The sequence below is a fragment of the Ursus maritimus genome, unplaced genomic scaffold (assembly GCF_017311325.1).
Source record: "Ursus maritimus isolate PB19 unplaced genomic scaffold, ASM1731132v1 scaffold_3, whole genome shotgun sequence".
NCBI classification, from domain to species: domain Eukaryota; kingdom Metazoa; phylum Chordata; class Mammalia; order Carnivora; family Ursidae; genus Ursus; species Ursus maritimus.
The window spans coordinates 23,086,836-23,110,398 of record NW_024425563.1 but is presented as its reverse complement, the minus strand read 5'-3'; the positions used below and the strand labels follow the sequence as shown (position 1 = coordinate 23,110,398).

The 23,563-nt window shown below is 39.9% G+C and overlaps 1 protein-coding gene across 2 annotated transcripts in view; it reads left to right on the top strand.

The window, feature by feature from the left end:
* The first annotated feature begins 415 nt into the window (after positions 1-415).
* The window catches only part of CALU (calumenin), a 26,719-nt gene continuing 3,571 nt past the window's right edge, over positions 416-23,563 (top strand). Inside the window, exons 1-6 of one of the 2 annotated variants that reach the window (XM_008705851.2) lie at positions 416-506; positions 10,082-10,313; positions 15,293-15,486; positions 19,091-19,257; positions 19,907-19,967; positions 23,300-23,499. In XM_008705851.2, the coding sequence (XP_008704073.1) occupies positions 10,093-10,313; positions 15,293-15,486; positions 19,091-19,257; positions 19,907-19,967; positions 23,300-23,499 (843 nt within the window). In that variant the 5' untranslated portion in view covers positions 416-506; positions 10,082-10,092. Of the gene's footprint in view, positions 507-10,081; positions 10,314-15,025; positions 15,220-15,292; positions 15,487-19,090; positions 19,258-19,906; positions 19,968-23,299; positions 23,500-23,563 lie in introns of both variants that reach the window. The other variant, XM_008705850.2, reaches the window with a different exon arrangement.

Sequence of the window (23,563 nt, the reverse complement as noted above, 5' to 3'; positions counted from 1 at the left end):
GGAGCCAACGAAAGAAGTTGGGATTGTTCAATACAGCTGACGACTGATGCAGTCGAATTAATTCGGCCCTGTGGGCTTGTGGGCATGAAGTTAACTAGCAGGGGAATCCAAAAAGCCGTGTGGGGGCCGAGTCACGCGCTGTGAACCAGGACGTGGCCGCCACACAGCCGCGCCCACACGCCACCCCGAGTAGGGGGCTGGGGCCCGACATCCCCGCAGGGTCTGGGATCAGGGTTGGGCGGGAATCCGGTCCACGCACTCGGCGTGCTCGCGGGGACGTGGCGCTTTCCAGCCAATCCCGGTTATGCGACTGTAGGGCCAATGGATGTCCGGGAAACCTGCACGTCAGCGGCGAGTTCGTTGATGATTGGTCAAGAGGCCGCCGGCGAGGCGGATGGGGGCGGGGCGTGGAGCTGCTTCCGGTTGGGCGGTGCTTGCGCGCGTGAGCTGAGCCGGTGGGTGAGCGGCGGCCGCGGGAGCTTGGGCCGTGGGTGCTACGAGGAAAGGTAGGTACCGCGGTCCTCAGTCCTGCGGCCTCGTCCTTTTCCTCTTTGTTTCTGTCCATGGCCCTCGCTCCCGACGCAGCATGGGTCCCCTTCGTTCGGGGCCCCTGTTTGTGCTAGCACGAGGCTACGGGCCTTGAGCCTCCTTGCGACCCCGGGGCCCTCAGCGCCCAGTCTGTGTTGAAGGCCGCCGCTCGCCCTCCAGCGCGCGCTGGTAAGGGGCCTGGGTCTCGGCGAACTCCGGCTCCCGGTTTTGCGTTCTGGGGGGTACTGTTTTGTGCCTGGCTTGCCACGTCCTCGGTCCCTGGGCCCCGTCTCTCACCGAGTCCCTCCTGTTTGCCTACTGAAGGTCGGAGGGCAGTGGGTAGTGTTATTGTAACAGTTCTCTGCCACCTCCCACTAACCGGCCTACCTGTGTCCTCCAGCCCAGCCCCAAGGCCACATCCCGAGAGTAGGGTGCCTCTGCCAAGAAAGTCGTGTTCGCTGACTTTGAGGGTGTAGAAACAGGGCGGGGGGAGGGGAGAAAGCGGGAAGACAGTGATTAAAAAAAAACAACCAACTTTGTATAATTTTAAAGAAAAGCTGAGTGCTTCGAGCATCCATGCTTGGCTGCATACTTCTGTCAGCGACGGGAAACAGTTTTTAAAGCTTTATTAGGTATATGTGTTTAACTTTTTTGTTGCTTTTAGCTGTAGATCTTAGTTCTGATTTTTGGAATGCTGTGTTGAGAAGTAAAGTTAATTCCCAATAGCTGCCCTGATTAAAAGCATAGTTAGGTGGTCGGTAGTTTTGAAAGCAGCTTTTGCACCACGGCAAGTTTCCTTGCTAAAATTGATCTCAATTCCTTGACTATAAATTCACAGAGTAATGTCTCTGAGAATTGAATCATGTTCACTTCCTGTAGGCATGTACCAAAAGGTCAACGTTAATGAATTGGGAATAAGGTTGCTTCTAATATGATTTTGTAGTTTGGAAGTAGAGAACGTGTAATCTCCGATAAATTATTTTTTGCCCACAAGGCAAATGCTTGTCTGACCTCATTCCATGGATTGAGTCAACCAAGTAGCGATGGCCATCACTGAAGAATCTAAGTATTACCGTACAAATTTACAGTACAAACCTGTAAATTGTATTGTGGGTAGAGGATGAGTTGCCTAGACTAAATCTGTGTTTTACAGTGATTCAGGAGTCTCCAGTAGGATTTTTTTTTTTTAATTGCTACTAGGAGGACCGTGAACTGATAAAGATGAATTGGATATGGCTGTGCGCTGTTACAGCTTTGAAATCAACTCCTATCGATAACTCTCAATTTAATTGTTTGCTTCCATTCATCCAATGATGTGTCACAAGATGCCTATTGGTGGCATTTTCTATACATTGCCTCAGTACGGGAGATTGGTAATTGATATTAACACAGAGTTTCCATAACGTGGGTGTGCCAGGGGTTTGGAAGGAGAGGGTGTAGCCAGGGATAGCCTTTGGAGATGCTAGGCCGTAACATCCTAGATCCTTTGTGAACTCTTAAATGTGGGTGTTGCTGATGTTGTAATTTATGTATTAAAGTTAAAACAGCTGAAATAACACTTTGCCTGTTGCTGCCTGATGGCCAGATCCGGTAAGGGGAATTGGGGGTTGGGGAGCAGGCAGGAACTGCACTGCTGCCAAATACTGTCCAATTAATCTGGTAAAATGTATTGGTGTATAAAAAAATGCAAGACATTGTATTAGGGACCGTAGAAAGATACTAATTTATACTAGCTGAGAGTCCTGCCTTTTAAAAATTAGTATCTATAGGGGAGCTAAGGAGACAACTTAAAGTACCCTATGATCATTATCGTGGAGTGGTACAAACAAGTTTTATAAAAGTTGAGAGGAATGGGTACGTATTACTTCCAGATGGAGTAACCATAGTAGATAGGTCTTTTCATCTAGGACTTTAAAATTATTTATAGACATTTGGCTCCGAAGGGAGGTTGAGCCAGAATAACTACCGAATTCCCAAGGACTTTATATGCGTTCAACATGCGCTGCAAAACTGCAGCTAGAAAACAAAGCTCCTGTCCCTACATTTTGCAAAGCATTCGTATGGCAATTAATTGTTAAAGTTTCATCAGCCCCAAAGGAAACTTTTTTCTCCCAGAATTTTTAGAACTTTTTTCTTAATTTTTTTTTTTACTCTGTAGCCGGAAAAATGTTAAGTTTGTATTGAGTCACTTTGGTTATAGAACTAAGGAAGCCTGAATAGTTTGTCATTGTCAAAGCTCTTCTTTAGGCAGATTTTGCAGTTTTTCTATTCTCAGCTGTTGTATAAATGTGTGCTCTCAGTACCACAAATAATTTAATTAGAATGTGTTAATGATCTAATGTAAATTTGCTTTGTCACTAGAGAAACATTGAATAAATGCTTTGTCATTATCATAACTTTTATCAGATCATGAAGCTTGATATTATTCCTTGAATGTGATAATTCGTTGTGGTACTTGCACCTTACAACTAAAGTTGTAAGTGAAGATTGTCAGATAACCAGATAGCTTTAATTTCTAGATTTCATAACCTGGGCCTTAGTATACTTAAGCTGCTGTCAGGCTCTCCCCCCTCCCCACAATTGAAGTAGACACTTAGGCAGTGAGATACTGTTTTTGCTTCATTATAGAGGATTGCCCCTTTTTTTGCTGATAATCCAGCTCAGAGAACTGGAATTTTACCACCACACCCATTTCTCCCACTTGTTAACTTTGAGCAAGGGGTTTTTGGTCAACCAAAATACCTGTGGGATCACTCAGTGCTAGTGTTCTTGAGATGTTGTATTTAATCCAGACATCTAAATTTCCCTGGAACAATTTAAGTGTTCTGTGACCAATGACTGGGAAGGAAGAGCGGGGNNTGGCAAGAATTTAGAGCTTTCAAGGAAATTTTTGAATGGATAAAATAAACTGATTCTTAAGGCTAATCTTTTTTATTGAAAGAAATTCAAGCTTATGCTATTAATCTTTTCTCCTTATAAATTAACTGGAGCAGTTCATGAAAATAACTTTGCAGGAAACCATTATTGGTGAGATACTTCAAAAGGATGATAGTTACTTGGTATCTTTCCTCTTCTGTTTAGTTCGTGTCTCTAACATGGCATTATCCGGTAGAAATATAGTACACGTCACATGAATACATTTTCACCTGAAATTTTAAAACAGATTAAATTAATTTTAATTTAATCCACCAATACATACAAAATGCCATCTTTTCTATGTAAAGTTTAATACGTCACTTACATCTTAATTTACACTAGCCACAGTTCAAGTGCTTAGCTGCATGTGATTCATAGCTATTGTTCTGAATAGTACAGGTCTAGATTTTTTTGTTTTTAAGATTTCATTTATTTATTTGACAGTGAGAGTGGGAACATAAGCAGGGGGAGTGGGAGAGGGAGAATCAGGTTTCCCACTGAGCAGGGAGCCCAATGTGGGGCTTAATCCCAGGACCCAGGGATCATGACCTGAACTAAAGGCAGAAGCCCAATGACTGAGCCACCCAGGTGTCCCTTGGTCTATATTTTCTAAAACGATTTTATTTATTTATTTTATTTGGGGGAGAGTGTACACACTGGAGCCAGGGGAGGGGCAGAGGCAGAGGGAGAGGCAGACTTCCCAGTGATCAGGGAGCCTGACATGGGGCTCAGTCCCAGAACCCCAGGATCATGACCTGAGCTGAAGGCAGACACTTAACTGACTGAACGACCCAGGCGCCCCTGGATTTTTTTTTTTTTTTTTAAAGAAAAAATGTTAAATGTTACCCTTGGTGAAGGAGGGACAGAATTTTAGAAAAACTTACAGGTCATTTGAGGAATAGGAGATGGGGAGATGCTTTTTCCACAACGATTGATTTACCTTCTAGATCACATGATAAGAGTTCATACAGCTAAGTCCTTCATTTATGTTGTCTTGATACCCTGTTATCCATTGATGTGTAGGTGTGATGAAGAGGGAAGGAGAAAGAAAAGGGACATTGAGTTTTCCATCATTTGCTTTCAGTTTGGTTGAAAAGATAAAGATGCTTCAGAAATAACTGCACTGATGTAGTTCTTCAGTGTCTTCTGTGAAAAGTTGTTTTGTACTGTTCTCACATCTTCCCCGCATAAAATATCCTTTGTCTTGGGGGATATCCTTTGTTTCTACTTGAACATTTTTGTGTACTGTATGGATTTAGATAAATCTAGTAGTCTTTTAGTGTCTGTATTCATAGAACAAGAGGTCTTTGTGAAGGTTTCTAATAGCCAGGAGTTGGTATATTATATGTGGGCGCAAGGAGTGTGTATTTAAAAAAGTTAAAGTGCAGGGTTTTTCATTGCTCACTGCAGATAGATGAAGGTAGGACCATTGGCTTTGTCCATCCCGTGGTCCTTTTGACCTTTAAGTAGTTTCATCAGTGGTAGGTAGAAAGCTAGATTTCAGGGTGGCAGTAAGTGGTAAGGAAGCAGAGATAGCAGCATAGACACTCCTGTGGGTGAAGGAAAGGGAGGGCAACCTTGAATGAATAGCGAGGTCTAGGAAAGACTGATTTTGGATTGTGGAGACCTGAGAAGTGTTGATTGACAAAATGGGGAAAGGCGTGGGATTGGAAGGTTAATTGTTAATTGAAAGAGAAAGGAAAAGGGATGGATAGATGATAAAGCAGAAGCTCTTGACTTTTACTCTGGAATTCTCTTATCCTTGTAATCAAGATTTAAGCCTAAAACTTAAATGTAGTTTTGCCTCTAAATCACAGTGAATCGGTTACATTTCCATATGTTACATGTATCAAAACTTTGTACAGTATCTTTTCCAGGCCTGGTCATGGGCTTAGGCATTTATTCACATTGTAACATTTAGGCTTTGCACGAGGTGTTAGGGAATTATGCAAGAATTGTTAGGGTATTTTATTTTGAGGATGTAATTAATCATATATAAAATTTTCCTAAATGTGAAGTTCCCTTATTAATAGGCATAAGTCACTTCTGTTGCAGTGACTTGATTTTGTAAACCTCTAACATTATAGATATTGTTTGGATATATCACAAAATGTCCACAACAGAAATTTGTTCTTGTCTCTAAAAGAGTTTTATTGGTCTAAAGAATTGTTTGTAGCTTGAGATGGAAGTTTTATTTTGCCCTAAAATAAAGACAGACTCATTTTGGCATTTAAAGAGGCATTAAATCTCTTAATTTTCTCTTGTTCCACTGATTTATCAGTTGAATTATTGAAGGGCGGGCTGAAGTTTTATTCTAGAGCAGCATGTTTTACTTTAGAGAGTTTATGTCTTAATAGATACATGTGTTCTCTTCAGTCTCCTTTTTCAGTCTGGAGAAATGGCTTGAAAATGTTTTCTTTGCAACTAGTATTGAAAAGAATTTTTATAATATTTAAAAAGTAATATGCACAGGTAATACACGTGAGTGTGTATGCACTTACAAAATATAGACAACAGAGTACAATATATAAAGTTCACACCAGCCTCACTACCCCAGCCCATCTCTTCTCCCTTGAGTCTGGGAGTTACCACTGTTTACAGATAGAAGTTTATCAGTCCGTGCCGTTTTTGTGCATATGTGTTCTATTTTATACAAATACAAACAATCTGGGCTGTTGTTTGGTTTCGCTTTTTACATAAATGAGATCTTAACATTGTTTTGCAACTTGCTTTGTTGTTGTTCACTTAACATGTCATGGCGAATTCTCCGTTTCAGTGCAAATAGATCCACCTCATTCTTTTTTGTGTAGTCTCCCATGATATAGATTTAATAGGTATTTACTAGTCTCTGGTTTAGTTTGTTTTCCTTTTTTTTTTTTATCATTATAAACTGTCATTATGGTATATTATTTGTGCGAGTGTCTTTGTATACAAATTTGGGCGTTTCGATGGGAGAACATGAAACAATACTGATAAACTTTCAGAAGCATGGCTGAGTTCTAATGGTGGGAACAGCTTAAGAGAAGTCCTGCCTTCCCGTTTCTCTAGTGGTCTCTTGGTCTTGCTTTCACATTGCTTCTTACAGGTTTTCATCAGTCTTACCAGCCATCCGGTAAGCGTACTATTTTTTGGAGAATGGGCCATTCCAGGAGTGACTGCCTCTAGTCATTTCCTTAGAAGCATTTGTGTTTGATTTATTGGTTCTGTCCTATTTACTCTAGAACACTTTCTACTCTGTTTTGATGACTCCCTCTGCCATTTCAGGACCTTCTCACCCTTTCCCACTGCCCTGCTTTCCCAGGTATTGAATACAGTGTCCTTGGGTGCTTTTACAGGCTGAAAGTTATTCATGGAGCCCTCAGGTTGTGCTTTTGTATAATCATCTCTCTAGGTTGTGTTGGGATTAAACATATCTCTGTTTGCTTTCCTTCTGCTTTTAAGGAGTCTTTATGTAACATGCTCACTATTAGCTGTGGTAAACATTTTTTAGTTTACTGAAGCCAAAGGACTCTATAAATCCAAGGTAATGCAGTGTAACTTGTTACCTTTACTATTTGGGGATTACAAGAAAAACAGATACATTGAAATATGTCTAATCTGTTGGCATATTTAATTTCTTTATCCCCTGGAACAGTTCATTCTAGTTCCCAAAACTTTCAGGCAGGATCAGATATATGCAGTTTCTCCATATTAAGTATATTTTCAGGTTAATTTCTTTTTTAAGATTTTAGTTATTTGTCAGAGAGAGAGAGCACAAGCAGGAGGAGCGGCAGGCAGAGGGAGAAGCAGGCTCCCTGCTGAGCAAGGAGCCCAGTGTGGGACCCCAGGATCATGACCTGAGCCAAAGGCAGGCGCTTAACCAACTGGGCCACCCAGGCACCCCTAAGAGAAATAATTCTTAATCAGAAAGAAACACGATAGGTAGGGGTGTTTGTACAATTGCGGCTTTATTTTTTTTTAAGATTTTATTTATGAGAGAGAGAGAGAGCGCGAGCGTGAGAGCGAGCATGAGCAGGGGGAGGGGCAGAGAGAGAGGGACAGACATATTCCATGTTGAGCAGGGAGCCTGATGGCAAGATTCAGTCCCAGAACTCTGGGATCATGACCTGAGTTGAAGGCAGACGTTGAACTGACTGAGCCACGCAGGCATCCCTCAGGTCAGATTTCCTAAAATACTACTATGGCTGTTTGAGAGGTTAGTTAAAATAGTGGTTCACAGCCTGGCTGCCTTTTAAAAACATTAATAGTTAGGGGTGGGACTTAATCATATTTGCTTAAAAGTCTTTGGGTAATTCTAGGGTACATTCTAGATTGAGAACCACTGAGTTAGAAGTTATGCTGAGAGAATTATCATGTTTTTAAAAATATTTACATATGAATTGTGAGCCCTTGGACTAGATGGTTCCCCTAGTGACATCCTGGGGAAGGTGAAGTCTGGCCAGCTTAATCTGCAAATTAGGGTAAGGCAATGCATTTACCTTTCATGTGATGCAGCGTCCTCTGTACTGAGCCTTTTATTAGCTTCCTAGGGCTGCTGGAACAAATTATCACAAACTGCGTGGCTTAGGAGGTCAGATATGTATTCTCTCATAGTTTTGGAGGCTAGAAGTTAGAAATCAGTGTGTTGGCAGAGCCACGCTCTGAAGGCTCTAGGGGAGGATCCTTCCTTCCCTCTTCCTAGCCTCTGGGGTTGCCAGGAATCCTTGACATTTCTTGACTTGCAGATGCATCATTCCAATCTCTGCCTCTTCATAACTTGGCATTCTGTTCTCTGTGTGACTGTCTAAATTTCCCTCTTTTATAAGGATATCAGACATTGGATTAGAGCCCACCCTAATCCAGAATGACCTCATTTTAGCTTAATTACATCTGCAAAGATCCTGTTTCCAAATAAGGTCACATTCACGGTACTGGGGTTAGGACTTCAGCATATATATCTGTTTGGGGAACACAGTTTAACCCACAAACAGTCCTCATGCCTAATAACCATTTGCCTATCCAGTAAGGGAGCCATTGGTTACAAGCGGAAATGAGTAAGGTATTTTGCGAATTTACAAAACCTGACTCCCTACAGGGGGAAAGGCTTTGAGAATCGGTGTTCCACTGGTGAAATAGTTAAAATATGAAAGTTGGGGAAATCTTTCCTCTTGATTTTTAATTTTCGAGTTTTTTTCTCTAAGGCCGTAACCTCTGTAGACAGTACTGTGGGGAATCTCTAAGAGCGTGCTAAACAAGTTACCACCTGCCCCTCCTCTGCAAGTTTTTGGTCGGCAGTTTTTGATAAAGTGTCCCAGCCTTGTCTTGTTCGTTAGAGTCAGCTCTGACTGCCGAGATTCTGAAGGTATTATGGAGTAGGACCTGGGGATTTGTACTGTGAACAGTACTCCAAGCATCCTTATGCCTGGGCAAGTTTGGGAAACACGGTATAAGGGATGCTAAAGCAGGTGTTCTCCCATCACCGTACCATCTGAATGGTTTGACCTTTGAAGGTGATTTGAGATTGAGCATGGATATGGGAGACAACTTGGTACTGTGTATAGGACAGGGAATCTACTCAAATATTTCGTGTTTTTTTTTTTTTAAGATTTTATTTATTTATTTGACAGAGATAGAGACAGCCAGAGAGACAGGGAACACAAGCAGAGGGAGTGGGAGAGGAAGAAGCAGGCTCATAGCGGAGGAGCCTGATGTGGGGCTCGATCCCATAACGCCAGGATCACGCCCTGAGCCGAAGGCAGACGCTTAACCGCTGTGCCACCCAGGCGCCCCCCCCCTTTTTTTAAATGATTTTTTATTATATTATGTTAGTCACCACACAGTACATCCCCGGTTTCCGATGCAAGGCTTGATGATTCATTAGTTGCGTATAACACCCAGTGCACCATGCAATACGTGCCCTCCTTATATTTCGTGGTTCTTAATCTAATGATCACCAGAATCACCTGAGAAGCATTTATTTATTTATTTATTTATTTAAGATTTTATTTATTTATTTGACAGAGAGACAGGCTAGCGAGAGAGGGAACACAGGCAGGGGGAGTGGGAGAGGAAGAAGCAGGCTCCTAGCGGAGGAGCCTGATGTGGGGCGCGATCCGTTCTGGGATCACGCCCTGAGCCTAAGGCAGACGCTTAACAACTGAGCCACCCAGGCGCCCCAACCTGAGAAGCATTTAAAGCTTCAGATGCATGCATTCAACTTCAGAGATTCTAATTCAATAGCAGACATTTTTTAAAAGCTTCTTAGGTGATCCTAATAACCTAATAACCAGCCAGTTTTAAGGACCAGATCCCTGATGTTATTTGGAGTCAGTAGGTCTGAATTTAAATGTTGGTCTTTTCACTTCTAAGTGTTCACTTGGGCAAAAGGGTTAATGTTCTACTTTGGTGTTTTTAAAAGGGAGCCTATTTAAAGGGTGGCTGTTTTAACTGATTCCTTGTCAGCTTCCAGTCAGATGAAGGAAACTGGTGAAAATTTCTCGCCATAAAATTGGAAAGTCTGATTCTACCATTCTTATTTTCTGGATTAAGTAATAATATTTGGGATAATATCAGATTAATAACTGGTTATGAACTTTTAATTTATTTAATTACAGAGCACACTGCTTCCTGAATTAACTAACCTTTGTTTTTCTTTAAGATCTAATTGTCATGGACCTGCGACAGTTTCTTATGTGCCTGTCCCTGTGCACAGCCTTTGCCTTGAGCAAGCCCACAGAAAAGAAGGACCGTGTACACCATGAGCCTCAGCTCAGTGACAAAGTTCACAATGATGCTCAGAGTTTTGATTATGACCATGATGCCTTCTTGGGTGCCGAAGAAGCCAAGACCTTTGATCAGCTGACACCAGAAGAGAGCAAGGAAAGGCTTGGGTAAGGTTCCGGCTCTTAGGGGGCTAAAGTAATGACGTTTCTTTATAAATCAGCACGTTCTTTTTTTCTCTTTTGGCTTCGCCACCCAGTAAAGCTGTTTTGAACTACATCTTCTGAGAGCTAACCACAGAACTGCTACCACTAAAATTTAATTAATTGCTTGCTTTCATACATTTCTCCACTGAGTAATAGTTTTACCTCATTCTACAGAGCAAAGTCGTTTTTGCGTTAAAGTACCAAATGCTGTAGGACCCAGACTGAACTGCATCTTATTTCCAAAGGAACATTACATGGGGGCCTCTCATCCCTGATGGTTTTAATTTTTAAAAATGATCTGTGACCTATTGATTGTTCCCCAAGCCAAGCCTTTGAATGGATAATAAACTGCAAATAAGACCCCTGGGCTAATTTCTATAAAGTTCATGATTTCTGAGAATGTCCTTCACCCTCTTTGTTTTCATTCTCAGATATTTGCTTAATTAAAAACAAAAGCAAACCAGTCTTGCCTTTCAGAAGGTTGTAATAAGTAATGGTCTTAATGTCAGAGTGTGAGTTGCTGTTTTAATAACAGTTCGGCCATAGTTGGGTTCTGTGGCTCTCAGCAGGCATCTTTTTACCTAGTGAGTTGATTCGGTGGCATCCCAGTTGATTATTTCTGAGGATCTAAGAATGTCTTTTGGGGGGGTGGGGAGCTCATCCAAACCTTGTTTTTTGAGGAAATGCAGATTAATTTAGGGAACATTTTCTCCTTAATGACCATCATTGGTGTAACTTTCGGACCTATATTTAAGAGATTTGTTTGGAAAGCTGTACCATATAAGAATTTCCAAAAGTATTTCACCATCATGGATATTATTGTGAGTAGAAGACATTACAGAGGGACGCCTGGGTGACTCAGTTGGTTAAGCATCTGCTTTCAGCTCAGGTCGTGATACCAGGGTCATGAGATTGAGTCCCACATCAGGCTCCCTGCTCAGTGGGGAGCCTGTGCAGGGAGCCTGTTTCTCCCTCTGCCTGCCGTCCCCCCTGCTTGTGCTTGCTCTCTCTGACAAATAAATAAATAAAATCTTAAAAAAAAAAAAAAAGACATTACAGAGTTTGTTTTGAGTGATACTTCAGAATAAATTTATTTTGTCCTTTCATTGGCTTATCTGCTAACTGAAGGGTACAATATTTTATTCTTTTTTTTTTAAAGATTTCATTTATTTATTCGACAGAGAGAGAGACAGCCAGCGAGAGAGGGAACACAAGCAGGGGGAGTGGGAGAGAAAGAAGCAGGCTCATAGCGGAAGAGCCTGATGTGGGGCTCGATCCCGTAATGCCAGGATCACGCCCTGAGCCTAAGGCAGACGCCTAACCGCTGTGCCACCCAGGCGCCCCACAATATTTTATTCTTAAACACTGACAGAAATACTCAAAAGATTTTGCTATGTAGAACGAGAAACCATCTTCAAACATTTGAAAATAGAAAAAAACAAATAAAGAGCCAGTCTTCTATTAGGTTGCTTTTCTAACTTTAAGAGACCACGCTTACTTTTAATGTTAATCTCATAACTGTGCTAACATTGGGCTAAAAATAGGGATGCATGAGGGTGTTCTCAGTCTTCATATCTTACCTATTAATAATATGCATGTCCGACCCACATTTGGGTCTGCACGTGGCTCTTCACAGAATTACTCTTAAATAATGAAGGGCCTTTAGCCTTGGTGTCAGTATGTTCTCGCTCTGTGCAGGTAGTGGAATAGCTCTGCTAGCAGTTTTTAGTAAAGAGAATGTTCCTTTTTGTCATTAGTAAATAGCAAAAGGTCAACACGTGAGCAGACTATATTTGATCAGAATAAGATGGTTAAAATAATGCTTTTCATAGAATGTATGCACGAATACTATTTGCTTCTAAATTTTGGAGATAATGAGAAATAAGGTGATGTACTATTGGAAGCAAGGATTCCAGATGAACGTTGTTTTTTTTGTTTTGTTTTTTGTTTTTAACTTATTCATTGTGGCATTTCTAAACATTGTTTTGGTAGGTGACTGCACACCAGAGGTTGGGGACAGCAGATCTCCCATGCCCCCTTTCTACCTATATAGAAGGCAGATGATCACAAGATCATGGTTTACACCTGTAGTTGCAAAAATTCACTACTATTTTTAAATCTTCAGTAATATCTAAAAACATTTTAATATAGTTTTCCCTTTTTCTTGGGAATGTTGACAAATAGAACCTTTTTTCTTATGTGTGTGTTCTCCCCCTGCCACCCAAAGAAGTCTTAAGTCTACTTAGTTTCATTTATGTGTCATTCAGGTGAAGTTTATTTGTTTTGAGGTGGTGGTCTATAATATTAAAAAGTTTTCACCCTTGGTATATTTGCTTTAGAAATGAACTAGACCAGTTCATCATCCTTTCTTTAGATCACAGGCCAACCCCTTTGAGAGTCTAAGGAAAGCAAAGGACTCTACCTCAGAAAAGTACACATATGAATATATATAAAATTTTGCATGCCAAAAACTTCAGGAATATTATGAATCCTCCTGGAGCCTACTTACTCACATTCATTAAACAAAACCAAAAACACCAAAGGATTTGCTTTTTGACTCTTGAAATGTAGAGGCATGTGTTACCTCTTAGGAGAAAACATAAGGCCCACTAAGTATGTTGTGTCTATCCTGAAATAAATGCTTGTTTGGTGGCATAACTACATCTGTGGGGTTCTTCAGTGTCACAGGAAAACAACACCATTAGCTTCATAGAGTTGCATGGGCTTTAAAAGATCAGAGTTTAGAGCTTAGTGCCTAAAATAGGATATAGCCACTTGCAGTGTACTTTCACAGCTGCCTGCAGCCTGGATGGCCTTAAGATAAGAATGGCTTTTATATTTTTAAATGGTTATTAAAATACAGAGATATGTGACAAACCATATGTGGCCGACAAAATAAAAAATATTTACTGTCTATCCCTTTTCAGAAAAAGTTTGCCAACCTCTGGTTTAAAGCATTTCAGATATTTCTTCTGGAATAAATAGAGTGGCATTCAGCCAGCCTCATTAACAGAAGCCCATCTTGAGCAGTCCTATGCCTCTTTATCCGAATGATCCTTCTCTTTAGGCTATTTATCATAGTTTAAAATTTTCATTTGAGAATGCAGGGCATTCTGCTACCTTACCCTTTTTTTCTTAATGGTACAGTGGCACTATTGGTAGTCAGTACCATTTGTACATAAACTGGGTTCCATTACAGATAATGCAGGAGTTTTTAATACTGGTATAACTTAATGTGTTAATATATTTTTTTAAACTCCAGGGTTAAAGCTGCAAAAAAAAAAAAAAAAATTATTATGCCCATGTAGGTAGAGGAGGGTATTTAAGAAGGTATCTTACTGCTTTATGTTTTCTATTAATATTTTAGAGCAAAGTCTAGATTACATATTCACTGAAGGAAAATGCTTGTTAAATTATAGAGTTTAAGTACTGGACAGTTAAGGCTAACAACATACCAATATCAAGGTGAATCTCTTTATAGCATCACTACTACTCTGATTTTAATACTTTTCCAATGTTGTATTCATGAAATGGATGCAAAGTGGGAAAAGACATTATTTGCTACCGAGTGACAGTCTTTTTCAATCCTGCAAATAATAGGGCATAGGAGTATGCCAAGATTTCAAATCTCTTGGATGTTTTGATTTGAAGTTCCCATTCCAAACTGAGCCACTTACTTGGGTGACTTTACATAGGTTGTCTGCGCCTCTGTAAATGAGTGGTTGCATCTTTAGAGGTTTTCGTGTCGTGCACATATTTTGAAATTCTTAAGTTAAACTTGAGATGGCAAACCTGGAAGAAAAGCTCATGAAGGGTGAAGTATATTGATTCTTTAGCTTTGTAGCTTTGCTTTATCATCTATGTCCTCACCCTCCCGGCTTACTAACATTCTCCTGAGCTCACATATGTCGGGGCAGACATTCTTACCGCTTCATTTCCTCAGACTTCTCTGTTTTTGTGGTTATATGTGAAAGTCCAACATAATGTATAATTAGTTTCTAGCTGTTTTTTAGAATAAACACGCGTCTGTCCTTCTGTCTTTGTGTAACTGTGTGGACTGTTTTCCCCTCTGTTTTGGGGGCGTGTGTTTGTGTGTGTTGGTTTTTTGGCTTCTGTTTTTAAATCTTGACTTGAGGTATAAGTGACCCCAGAACTATCTTTATATCTTTATATTTTTAACAGAAGTATTATTATTATTATTTTTTAAAACAACTGGATTTTTTTAAAGTCTGGCGTGAATTTTTGGAAAACCATATCAGCGATTGTGATTATTTACCAAGAAATTGAGATTCTCCTAAAAGCAATAAAGAACAACATAAAGATTTGCATGTTGTGTGATACAAAGAATGGAGAATCCAGATAGGAATGGATATTCACTCCTGAATTCTGACCATTGGCTGTAACCTACTCCTAAGGGATGAGACCGGGTTTGCTTTTGCATGTTAAGTGCACAGCCACGGACCGTGCTTGCCTTACCTAGATGGCTCTTTTCAGACCAGTAGCAGGCCAGTTCTGAGAAACATTTTCAGTTACCTGTCTGGAAGGTTTTTTTGGAGACTTTTTTTATGTCCATGCTTTAGCCCTGGGCAACACCTCTGGATACAGCACACACCTGGCTAAGTCTAGAGCCTTGTGTCCTTTTAACCTCTTGCTGGATTTCTCTGCATTTTCTACAGAAAGATTGTAAGTAAAATAGATGGCGACAAGGACGGGTTTGTCACTGTGGATGAGCTCAAAGCCTGGATTAAATTTGCACAAAAGCGCTGGATTTACGAGGATGTAGAGCGACAGTGGAAGGGGCATGACCTCAATGAGGACGGCCTCGTTTCCTGGGAGGAGTATAAAAATGCCACCTACGGCTACGTTTTAGGTAGGTCCCTACTACCTGGGGGAAAAAGCCTTATGGAGCTGGCACCTTGAAACGTAACTGTTTTGTCTTGTAGAATGATTGTAGATAAAATAGACGTGGATAAAGATGGGTTTGTGACGGAGGGGGAGCTGAAATCCTGGATTAAGCACGCCCAGAAGAAATACATATATGACAATGTTGAAAACCAATGGCACGAGTTTGATATGAATCAAGACGGCTTAATCTCCTGGGATGAGTACAGAAACGTGACTTATGGCACTTACCTGGGTAAGGGGCAAGATGTCAGCCTGATAGAGACCATGGTCTTGAGTCAAAGAAACAAATGGGTCACACAGTGAAGGAAAGGAAGAAATTGTGCTTATTTTAAATAGTCCAGTGCTGAACTGATTTCCCTTTATTTTTTTAACTTTAAATGTGTATATTAAGTATTTAATTTTGGTTTTCTAAGGTCTGGCATCTTCTACATCTTTACCATTTCAGATACTATTTTACCAGTTTTTCTTTCTGTGATCCCTCAGAGACCATTTTTGGAGTAGATCTCTTCTAAAAGGCTGAATTGTTTCAATAATGCAAAGCAAGAGGCTTTGAGATGTCTCTTGACAGGGTCACATTAAAGTATTGGACCTGATGGGTGTTATGTGCAACTGATGAATACTAAATTCTACCCCTGAAAGTAATAATACACTATATATTAACTAAATTGAATTTAAATTAAAAAAATTTTTTTGGAAATATTGGACCTGAAATTCAAACCAAATCAGATTCCTTTATAACTGGTGAGAATAGGAAAATTAGTGTCTTTCCTTAATAAAATAAATATAAAATATAGTAGCTTTCCTTGATAAAAATTATTTTATTTTAGTATGTCTGCCTACCGAAGTTTAGAAATGAAAATTTCCCATTTGTTTTTTCTGGCACATGAGTTTGTCAGCCTCCTATGCAGATGCTTCAAGGCGAATAAATGTGGCTTTGATTGCTTTCTGTTGATTTGGTAGCTTGTGTGCTTGGGCCACCTGTTAGTAATTTTCTTTTCCTTATTACACTTGCCTGTTGCTGAATGCTAGGTGGCAATCTCACTGAGTTGATGACTTAGGGTGTTATTGTTAGTGAGATTCCTCTACTTGGTTACAGTTTGAGATAAGAATGTATAAATGTTACTTCTTGAATTTTTATCCTGGAAATTAGGCAAATTTCTGGGTTAAAGCAGGCATTCTCCACCACTGATTAACAAGCAGTGAGTGTATAATGGTCTGTTTCCCCCACTGGATAGCCAGCTGTCTGTGTTAATTACAGGACTGCATGCATTTCTAGTGAAGAGACTTTTATTTCTGTTGTTGGGCTTGTTCTCATTCCTAAGACTAAAGTGGCAGTCTCTCTTCATGCTTGACACTTAGCCAAGAACCAAACATATCCTTCACCCAATTAAGAACATGTGTATTAAAAAGTCAGTGCAGATGGAGAAGTACCCTGTGCTTCTTGCTCTCTGGCTGAAAGCCAGCACCCTCCTGATTTATTTGGACTTATAAAAATAGAGCAAAGGGTAGGCTATTGGTGATCTAAACAAAATGGTGTGTTAATAAATCTCCGTTCAGACCTAGGCACTCACTTGCTATCCAGAATGAATCTTAAACTCTTTGTATGATTATGTGCATAAAAATCTGTTGAGAGCTCTGTTGCTCTCACAGGTCAAATGATTCAATGTAATGGGTATTTCTACTGAGACGGCATGAGATGAAGCACTCGCTGGAGAAGCAATAACTTTATAAGGCATCTTTCCCTCGAGGCATGTGGCTGGCTAGTGCTGGGGTAATGAGGTGGCTTACAGAAGTGCTGAGGGTTTTTTGTGAGAGTATGTTCTTGATTCACTTTTTGAGTTCAGGCATAAATCATCTTAGCTTTTAATTAAAATCTGTCTTAATGAATTTGCTTTCCACAAAAGGAAGGTTAACGCTGTCTCTGCCACAAGGAAAATAAGAAATGCTGAGGTCCGTTCTGGCTACACCAAAAGTAGACCAAGACCCTACCTAAACCTATGCAGGCTGGATAGCACAGTCACCTGGTACCTAGGATAGGTCTGGCACTCCAAGCAATGACAGCAAACACATGAGTTTAGTTATTAAAACTAAAGTGTTTTATCTTCCTTTTTCATCTTTATATGTGCATATTATCAGGCTGTTTGATTGCAGTCCCCATGTTTTACCCTAAGGCAGAGAGGAGGGCTTTTTGTTAAGAATCTAGTCTTCATGTATAAGTTGTCTTCTATTATCTTTCTTATTTTTGTTATGTAGTTAGGACTGAAACGTTTAGAAGAGATGACTTAGTATCTTAAGGTGGTATATTTTCCTTAAATTCTCCATTTCAGACTGTTACGGTTTTGAGTATCACATATACTCATGATTTAATAAGCCATCTTACTGAATTTTGACACTCAACAAAGAATGAAGCTTCAAACTGCCCGACTCTCAAAATAGAGCAGTAGTTTTTGTTTTCCAAACTGTGCTTAAAGTATGGAAGGATTGAACTACAGTATCAGAAATCGGCAGTGTGATGTTATTGTTAAAGGGACCCTGTGGGTCTCTATAAAACTAGTGCGATATCTTTTTATTTGATCAGTATGTTGTAGGAAAGATTGTTTCTTTAGCTTTAATGTGGTGTCTTTTACATTTCATAATATCTTCACATGTTACTTTTTGGTCCACACAGCAGATCAAAAGGGGTTTTTTGTTCATTTGTTTTGTTTTTGCTACAGATAACTCCTTCATAGTTTTTCAACTTAAAGAAACTGAATTTCATTCTTCTAGATTCTTCTGTAGAGACTAAATAACTACTGCTTATGTAGTTCAACATCCTAACGGATAGGTCCAACTTCAGTTTGGTTGTAATCTAATGTTTATTTTTTTGTAACAGCTTTATTGAGATATAATTAACAAATAATACACTGCACATATTTAAAATGCATAATTGTGAGTTTTGCCATAGATGTATACCAGTGAACCCATCACTACAATCAAGATAAATGAATGTATCTATCACCCCAAAAAGCTTCCTCATGTCACTTTATAATCCTGCTCACCTTCCCCATCCCCTATCCCTGACCTATTTTCTGTAACTCTGGATTAGTTTTGCATTCTAGAATCTTACATAAATGGGGGGAGGAGTGACAAACAGTACTTGTAACTCATGGTAGATCTCTGAGTTGGCTGAAAAAATTGAAGTGTGACTTTTCAGAGGGTAATATTCTGTTGCTTGAATCAAAGTGGCCTTAATATGAGATAGGAGGCCTTTGATATCTGGCTGCTCAATGGGAGCCTAATGTTTAATAAAAATAGCAATAGCTAACATTTATTGAGAGCCAGCTGTATGCCAGGCACTATTGTAAGCGCTTAGATTTATTCTCTCATTCATACCTTCTAACAGTCCTGTACAGCAGGCACCACTATTAGCTTTATTTTACAGATGAGTAGATTGAAGCACAACTAAGTTACTTGCCCACAGTCACACAGCTAGGAGGTGGTAGCGTTTAGGATTCAAAGCCAAATAGTATGACTTTAGAACTACCACTGTCTCTCAGATACAGCCATAAAGCTTGAACCTTCTAGTAGCCTTAACACCAAAAATAGCGGTGTCACGTAATAGGTTACATAGCCAAGGAGCCTGGGTTCCGTGTGGAATGGCAAACATTTGCATTCAATTTGCACATGATTTTGATTACCAAAACTCAGTGTTTTCACACCATTACAATTTTACCTCTGTAGTCGGGTTATTTCATCATTGCTTGGTTTATCTTTCTTGGGAATTGATTCCTCAGCCCACACATTTTCATGTTTTGTGGAAGTCTTGAGATTTGACCTAAAAACGTTTTGTTTTTTAGATGATCCAGACCCTGATGATGGATTTAACTATAAACAAATGATGGTTAGAGATGAGCGGAGGTTTAAAATGGCAGACAAGGATGGAGACCTCATTGCCACAAAGGAGGAATTCACAGCTTTCCTGCACCCTGAGGAGTATGACTATATGAAAGATATAGTAGTACAGGTTGGTGGAAAGCAATGATTCTCATCGGAAACTCAGTTTCTCTTTCTGTCGCTTATACTATCTTTCCTCTTTATCCTTTACTCTGTATCTGGAAGAATGACTTGCTTTTATTTTTAAGTAAGCTCTAAGCCCCAGCGTCGGGCTTGAGCTCATGACCCCGAGATCAAGAGTCACACGCATGCTGTACCAACTGAGCCAGCCAAGTGCCCCAGGAAAATCCTGTTTTTAAAAATGTCCCATAACCAGTGATCAGACACTAATAACAGTAATACTGAAGGCAGTTACCAATAAAACATAAACTCTAGACTTTATAGTTTTGTAAACATAAAATACAGACAACAGCTATAGACATTTTGGTCACATCTCCTGTTAGAATGACTTCAGCATGACCAGGCCTATTCCACATCATCAGGGGCTCGGTGGGGTAGGTCATTATTTAAATAGTGCCAGTGTTCCTCCCAGAAGATTATAGTTATTTTGGGTTGGAGCATAAATAATAAGTAATGTTTTACCATTTTTTAGCTAGTAAAACAGCAATTTCCTATGGTTTAACCATACCCACACGAATGCGCATGTGTGTGTGTGTTTTAAGGAATGATAAATTGCTGCCTAAATTTCATGCGGATGCTTTGTCTCCTCTTCTGTCTAGGAAACAATGGAGGATATAGATAAGAATGCTGATGGTTTCATTGACCTTGAAGAGTATATTGGTAAGTCTGTTTCTACTGTTTTTCCTAGGAGAAGCTGAGAAGCTGTGGAAGTGTGTTTGCCCATAGAAATAATTTACCCCATAGGTCAACCCTTAGCACATCATTAAGGCCAGACCAGCATGAGGAATAGTGGGTAGTGGTAAAGTATCTGTAGCAGCACTGTCCAATCAGAATGTAAATGTGAGCCACATTATGTATTTTTACTTTTCTAATAGCCACATCAAAAAAAAAGTTTCTTTAAAACATGATTATTTTCAGTAATACATTTTATTTAACCTGATAGCCTAAAATACTATACTTTTGAGGCGCCTGGGTGGCTCAGCAGTTAAGCGTCTGCCTTCGGCTCGGGGCGTGATCCTGGAGTCCTGGGATCGAGCCTCACATCAGGCTCCTCTGCTGGGAGCCTGCTTCTTCCTCTCCCACTCCCCTTGCTTGTGTTCCCTCTCTCGCTGTGTCTCTCTCTGTCAAATAAATAAAATCTTTAAAAAATAAAATAAAATAAAATACTATACTTTTAATGTGTTATCAGTATAAATAAGGATTTTTTTCATACTGTCTTCAAAAGCATAATTTACACTTATAGCACATCTCAGTTCAGACCAGCCACATTTCAAATTCTTGATAACTCCATGTGGCCAGCAGCTACCATATTGGATAGCAGTGATACAGTGCATCCCCGATGCCTATGGAAAATGACAGTAAACAGTTGCAGGGAGCCTCGGCTGGCATTAGGAAAGATAGGGAATAGAAGATAGGGAATAGAATAAAAGAGATCGGTAGGTGAATAAGCGACCACAAGTTGCTGATTTCTCTTAGAGCCTTTCTTTGCTCTTTCCATCGTTTTCTGTTTGTGTTTTCTGTCTGGGTTCTCTCCCTTCTTTTTTTTTCACCTGGCCCTTGAATTAAGTCATTTCCTTTCTTAGATTTTATCTGATTATACTGGCTATTTATATTTAGGGTTATTCCAGTTAAATTGCTCAATATTTCCCATTCTTTTCTTCAAAGACTCAATGGTGTGTTTTGAGTTTTTTTAGGGAAAGAGGGATGAGCAGTAAAAGATAGTTGTTTTGTTTTACCAAAATGATTATTTTTAGTGGAGGTCATCAGCACAGTGGAAATATCCAGGTGCATTTACTGAGCCTGTTTCAAAGTGGACTATTTCTACCTTTAAATATTTAAATATTTTATTCTTTCATTCTTGTCTTTTGCCGTTTTATCACCATTGCTAAAACTGAAGAACTCATTTGAACCTCCAGAGGAGAGGAATTAAGTTTTTTAACTGTTAAGTACCATCATTTATCAAGCACTGAGGTCAAATAAGGAGATACTTCTTCCTACACCCCTATCATATAGATCCAAGGGCAGAGGGATTGTATTTTGAAATTATTAAAACTATCAGGTGCGTGTATGTATGTTTTTTGCTTTCTTCTGCAGATCATCAACTAATGTAAACACTTTTACGCCGGGGATGCTGGGCTTTGTAAACCTGAAAGTCTCCCAAACAATATCTTCCAGTTTCTGGGCATATGCTAGTTACTACCCTATTAAGGAAAGAGATCATAAACAAATGGTCATTCTCTCTTACATTTAGCATTAGTAAGAAGTCCCTGGAGTTATACTGTTGAATATTTTTATTCTTTAAATTTGTTTTGGGGCTGCCTGGTGTCTCAGTTGGTTAGGCGTCTACCTTCAGCTTGGGTCGTGATCTCAGAGTCCTGGGAGCGAGCCCCATGTCGGGCTCTTTGCTTAGCGTGGAGCTTGCTTCTCCCTCTCCCTCTGTCTGTCGCTCCCCCTGCTTATGCACGCTTGCTCTCTCTCTGTCAAATAAATAAATACAATCTTAAAAAAAAAAAAACTTGTTTTAGAACATTGCAAACATACACAAAATTAGACAGACTAGTATAATGAACCCCCATGTACCTATGCCCAGCCCTAACAGCCATCAGCCCATGGCCAGTCCTTTTAAATCTGTATCTACTTCCTTCCTTTTTTTTTTATTATTTTGAAGTAAATCCCAGTCATCATCTCATTTCATCTGTAAGCGTTGGGTTATGTATCTCTAAAAACTTTTTTTAACAGAATCTCAAAAAAATTTTTTTGAGGATTGAATCATTTTTAAATGGAAAATTCAATTGTATTGTTATCTTTACTTACTTGGCTTTAAAATATTCTTATGTCGTATATTCTAGCTCCTATTAAAAGTGTGTCTTTTAAGGGGCACCTGGGTGACTCAGGCATCTGATCTTGATTTTGGCTCAGGTCATGATCTTGGTCATGAGATTGAGCCCCTCGTTGGGCTCTGCGCTCAGCATGGAGTCTGCTTGTCCCTCTCCCTCTGCTCCTCCCCCTGTTCCTTCACGTGCTTGCTCACTCTCTCTCAAAGAAATAAATAAATCTTCAAAAAAAATAAAAATATATAAAAGTATGTCTTTTTAAGTATACATTTATTCCCTCTCGAATTCAGAATTTCCTCCTATGTGGACTATGAAGGGTCTTCTTGACCCATAGGAGAGCTAAGGCAGGGCACTGGTCCAGTGGATCATACAAATACTACATTTTCTGAATGTGCTGTAGCATAGAAAAAGAACTGGCAAGTCCTGCTCTGAGATATTCCTCCTTCGTTTAAAAAAAAAGAGTTCTACTCTTAGGCCTCAAATTCAGGAAAATGACAGTACTAACTGCCAGATGACAGTAATACAGTTTAGTAATGAGTTCATCCTTTATTCAAGGGGGAAACAGTCCATGGATTGGGGAGTGCACTGCCTAACAAGCAGTGGAGCACCCCTCCCCCCAGCAGCCCTCACTTCCCTACAGTTAAGAGTCTCTTATGGTTTGACTCCCTCTCTGTTTTTATCTTATTTTATTTTTACTTCCCCTCCCCTATGTTCATCCGTTTTGATTCCTAAATTCCACATATGAGTGAAATGATATGGTATTTGTCTTTCTCTGTCTTCTTTTGCTTAGCATAACACACTAGTTCCATCCATGTTGTTGCAGATGGCAAGATTTCATTCTTTTTGCTGGCTGAGTAATATTCCCGTGCCTGTATATATACCACATCTTCTTTATTCATCTGTCAGTGGACATCTGGGCTCTTTCCATAGTTTGGCTATTATGAACATTAAGCAGTTGGAAATATTCTTGTTACAAGGTCATTAAGTAGGCCTCAGGAAAATGCCTTGCTTTCTAAGGCCTCTCTGACCTAAAATCCCCTTGTAACTGCTTCTAGGTTCCAGACAGATGAATGAAGAAGAGTTAAGCCAGATTCCCACGCGGCAGTCTTGAGAAAAAGACAAACTCACCTTTTGCATTATGTACGTCTGTGTATGCAGGTGACATGTACAGCCATGATGGAAATGCTGATGAGCCAGAGTGGGTAAAGACAGAAAGAGAACAGTTTGTTGAGTTTCGAGATAAGAACCGTGACGGGAAGATGGACAAGGAGGAGACCAAAGACTGGATCCTTCCCTCAGACTATGATCATGCAGAGGCAGAAGCCAGGCACCTCGTCTATGAATCCGACCAGAACAAGGTAAGTCTGGCCAGGCCCAAACAACCTAGTAGCGATCAAAGTCTGTTCCTAGGGGATTGCCTAA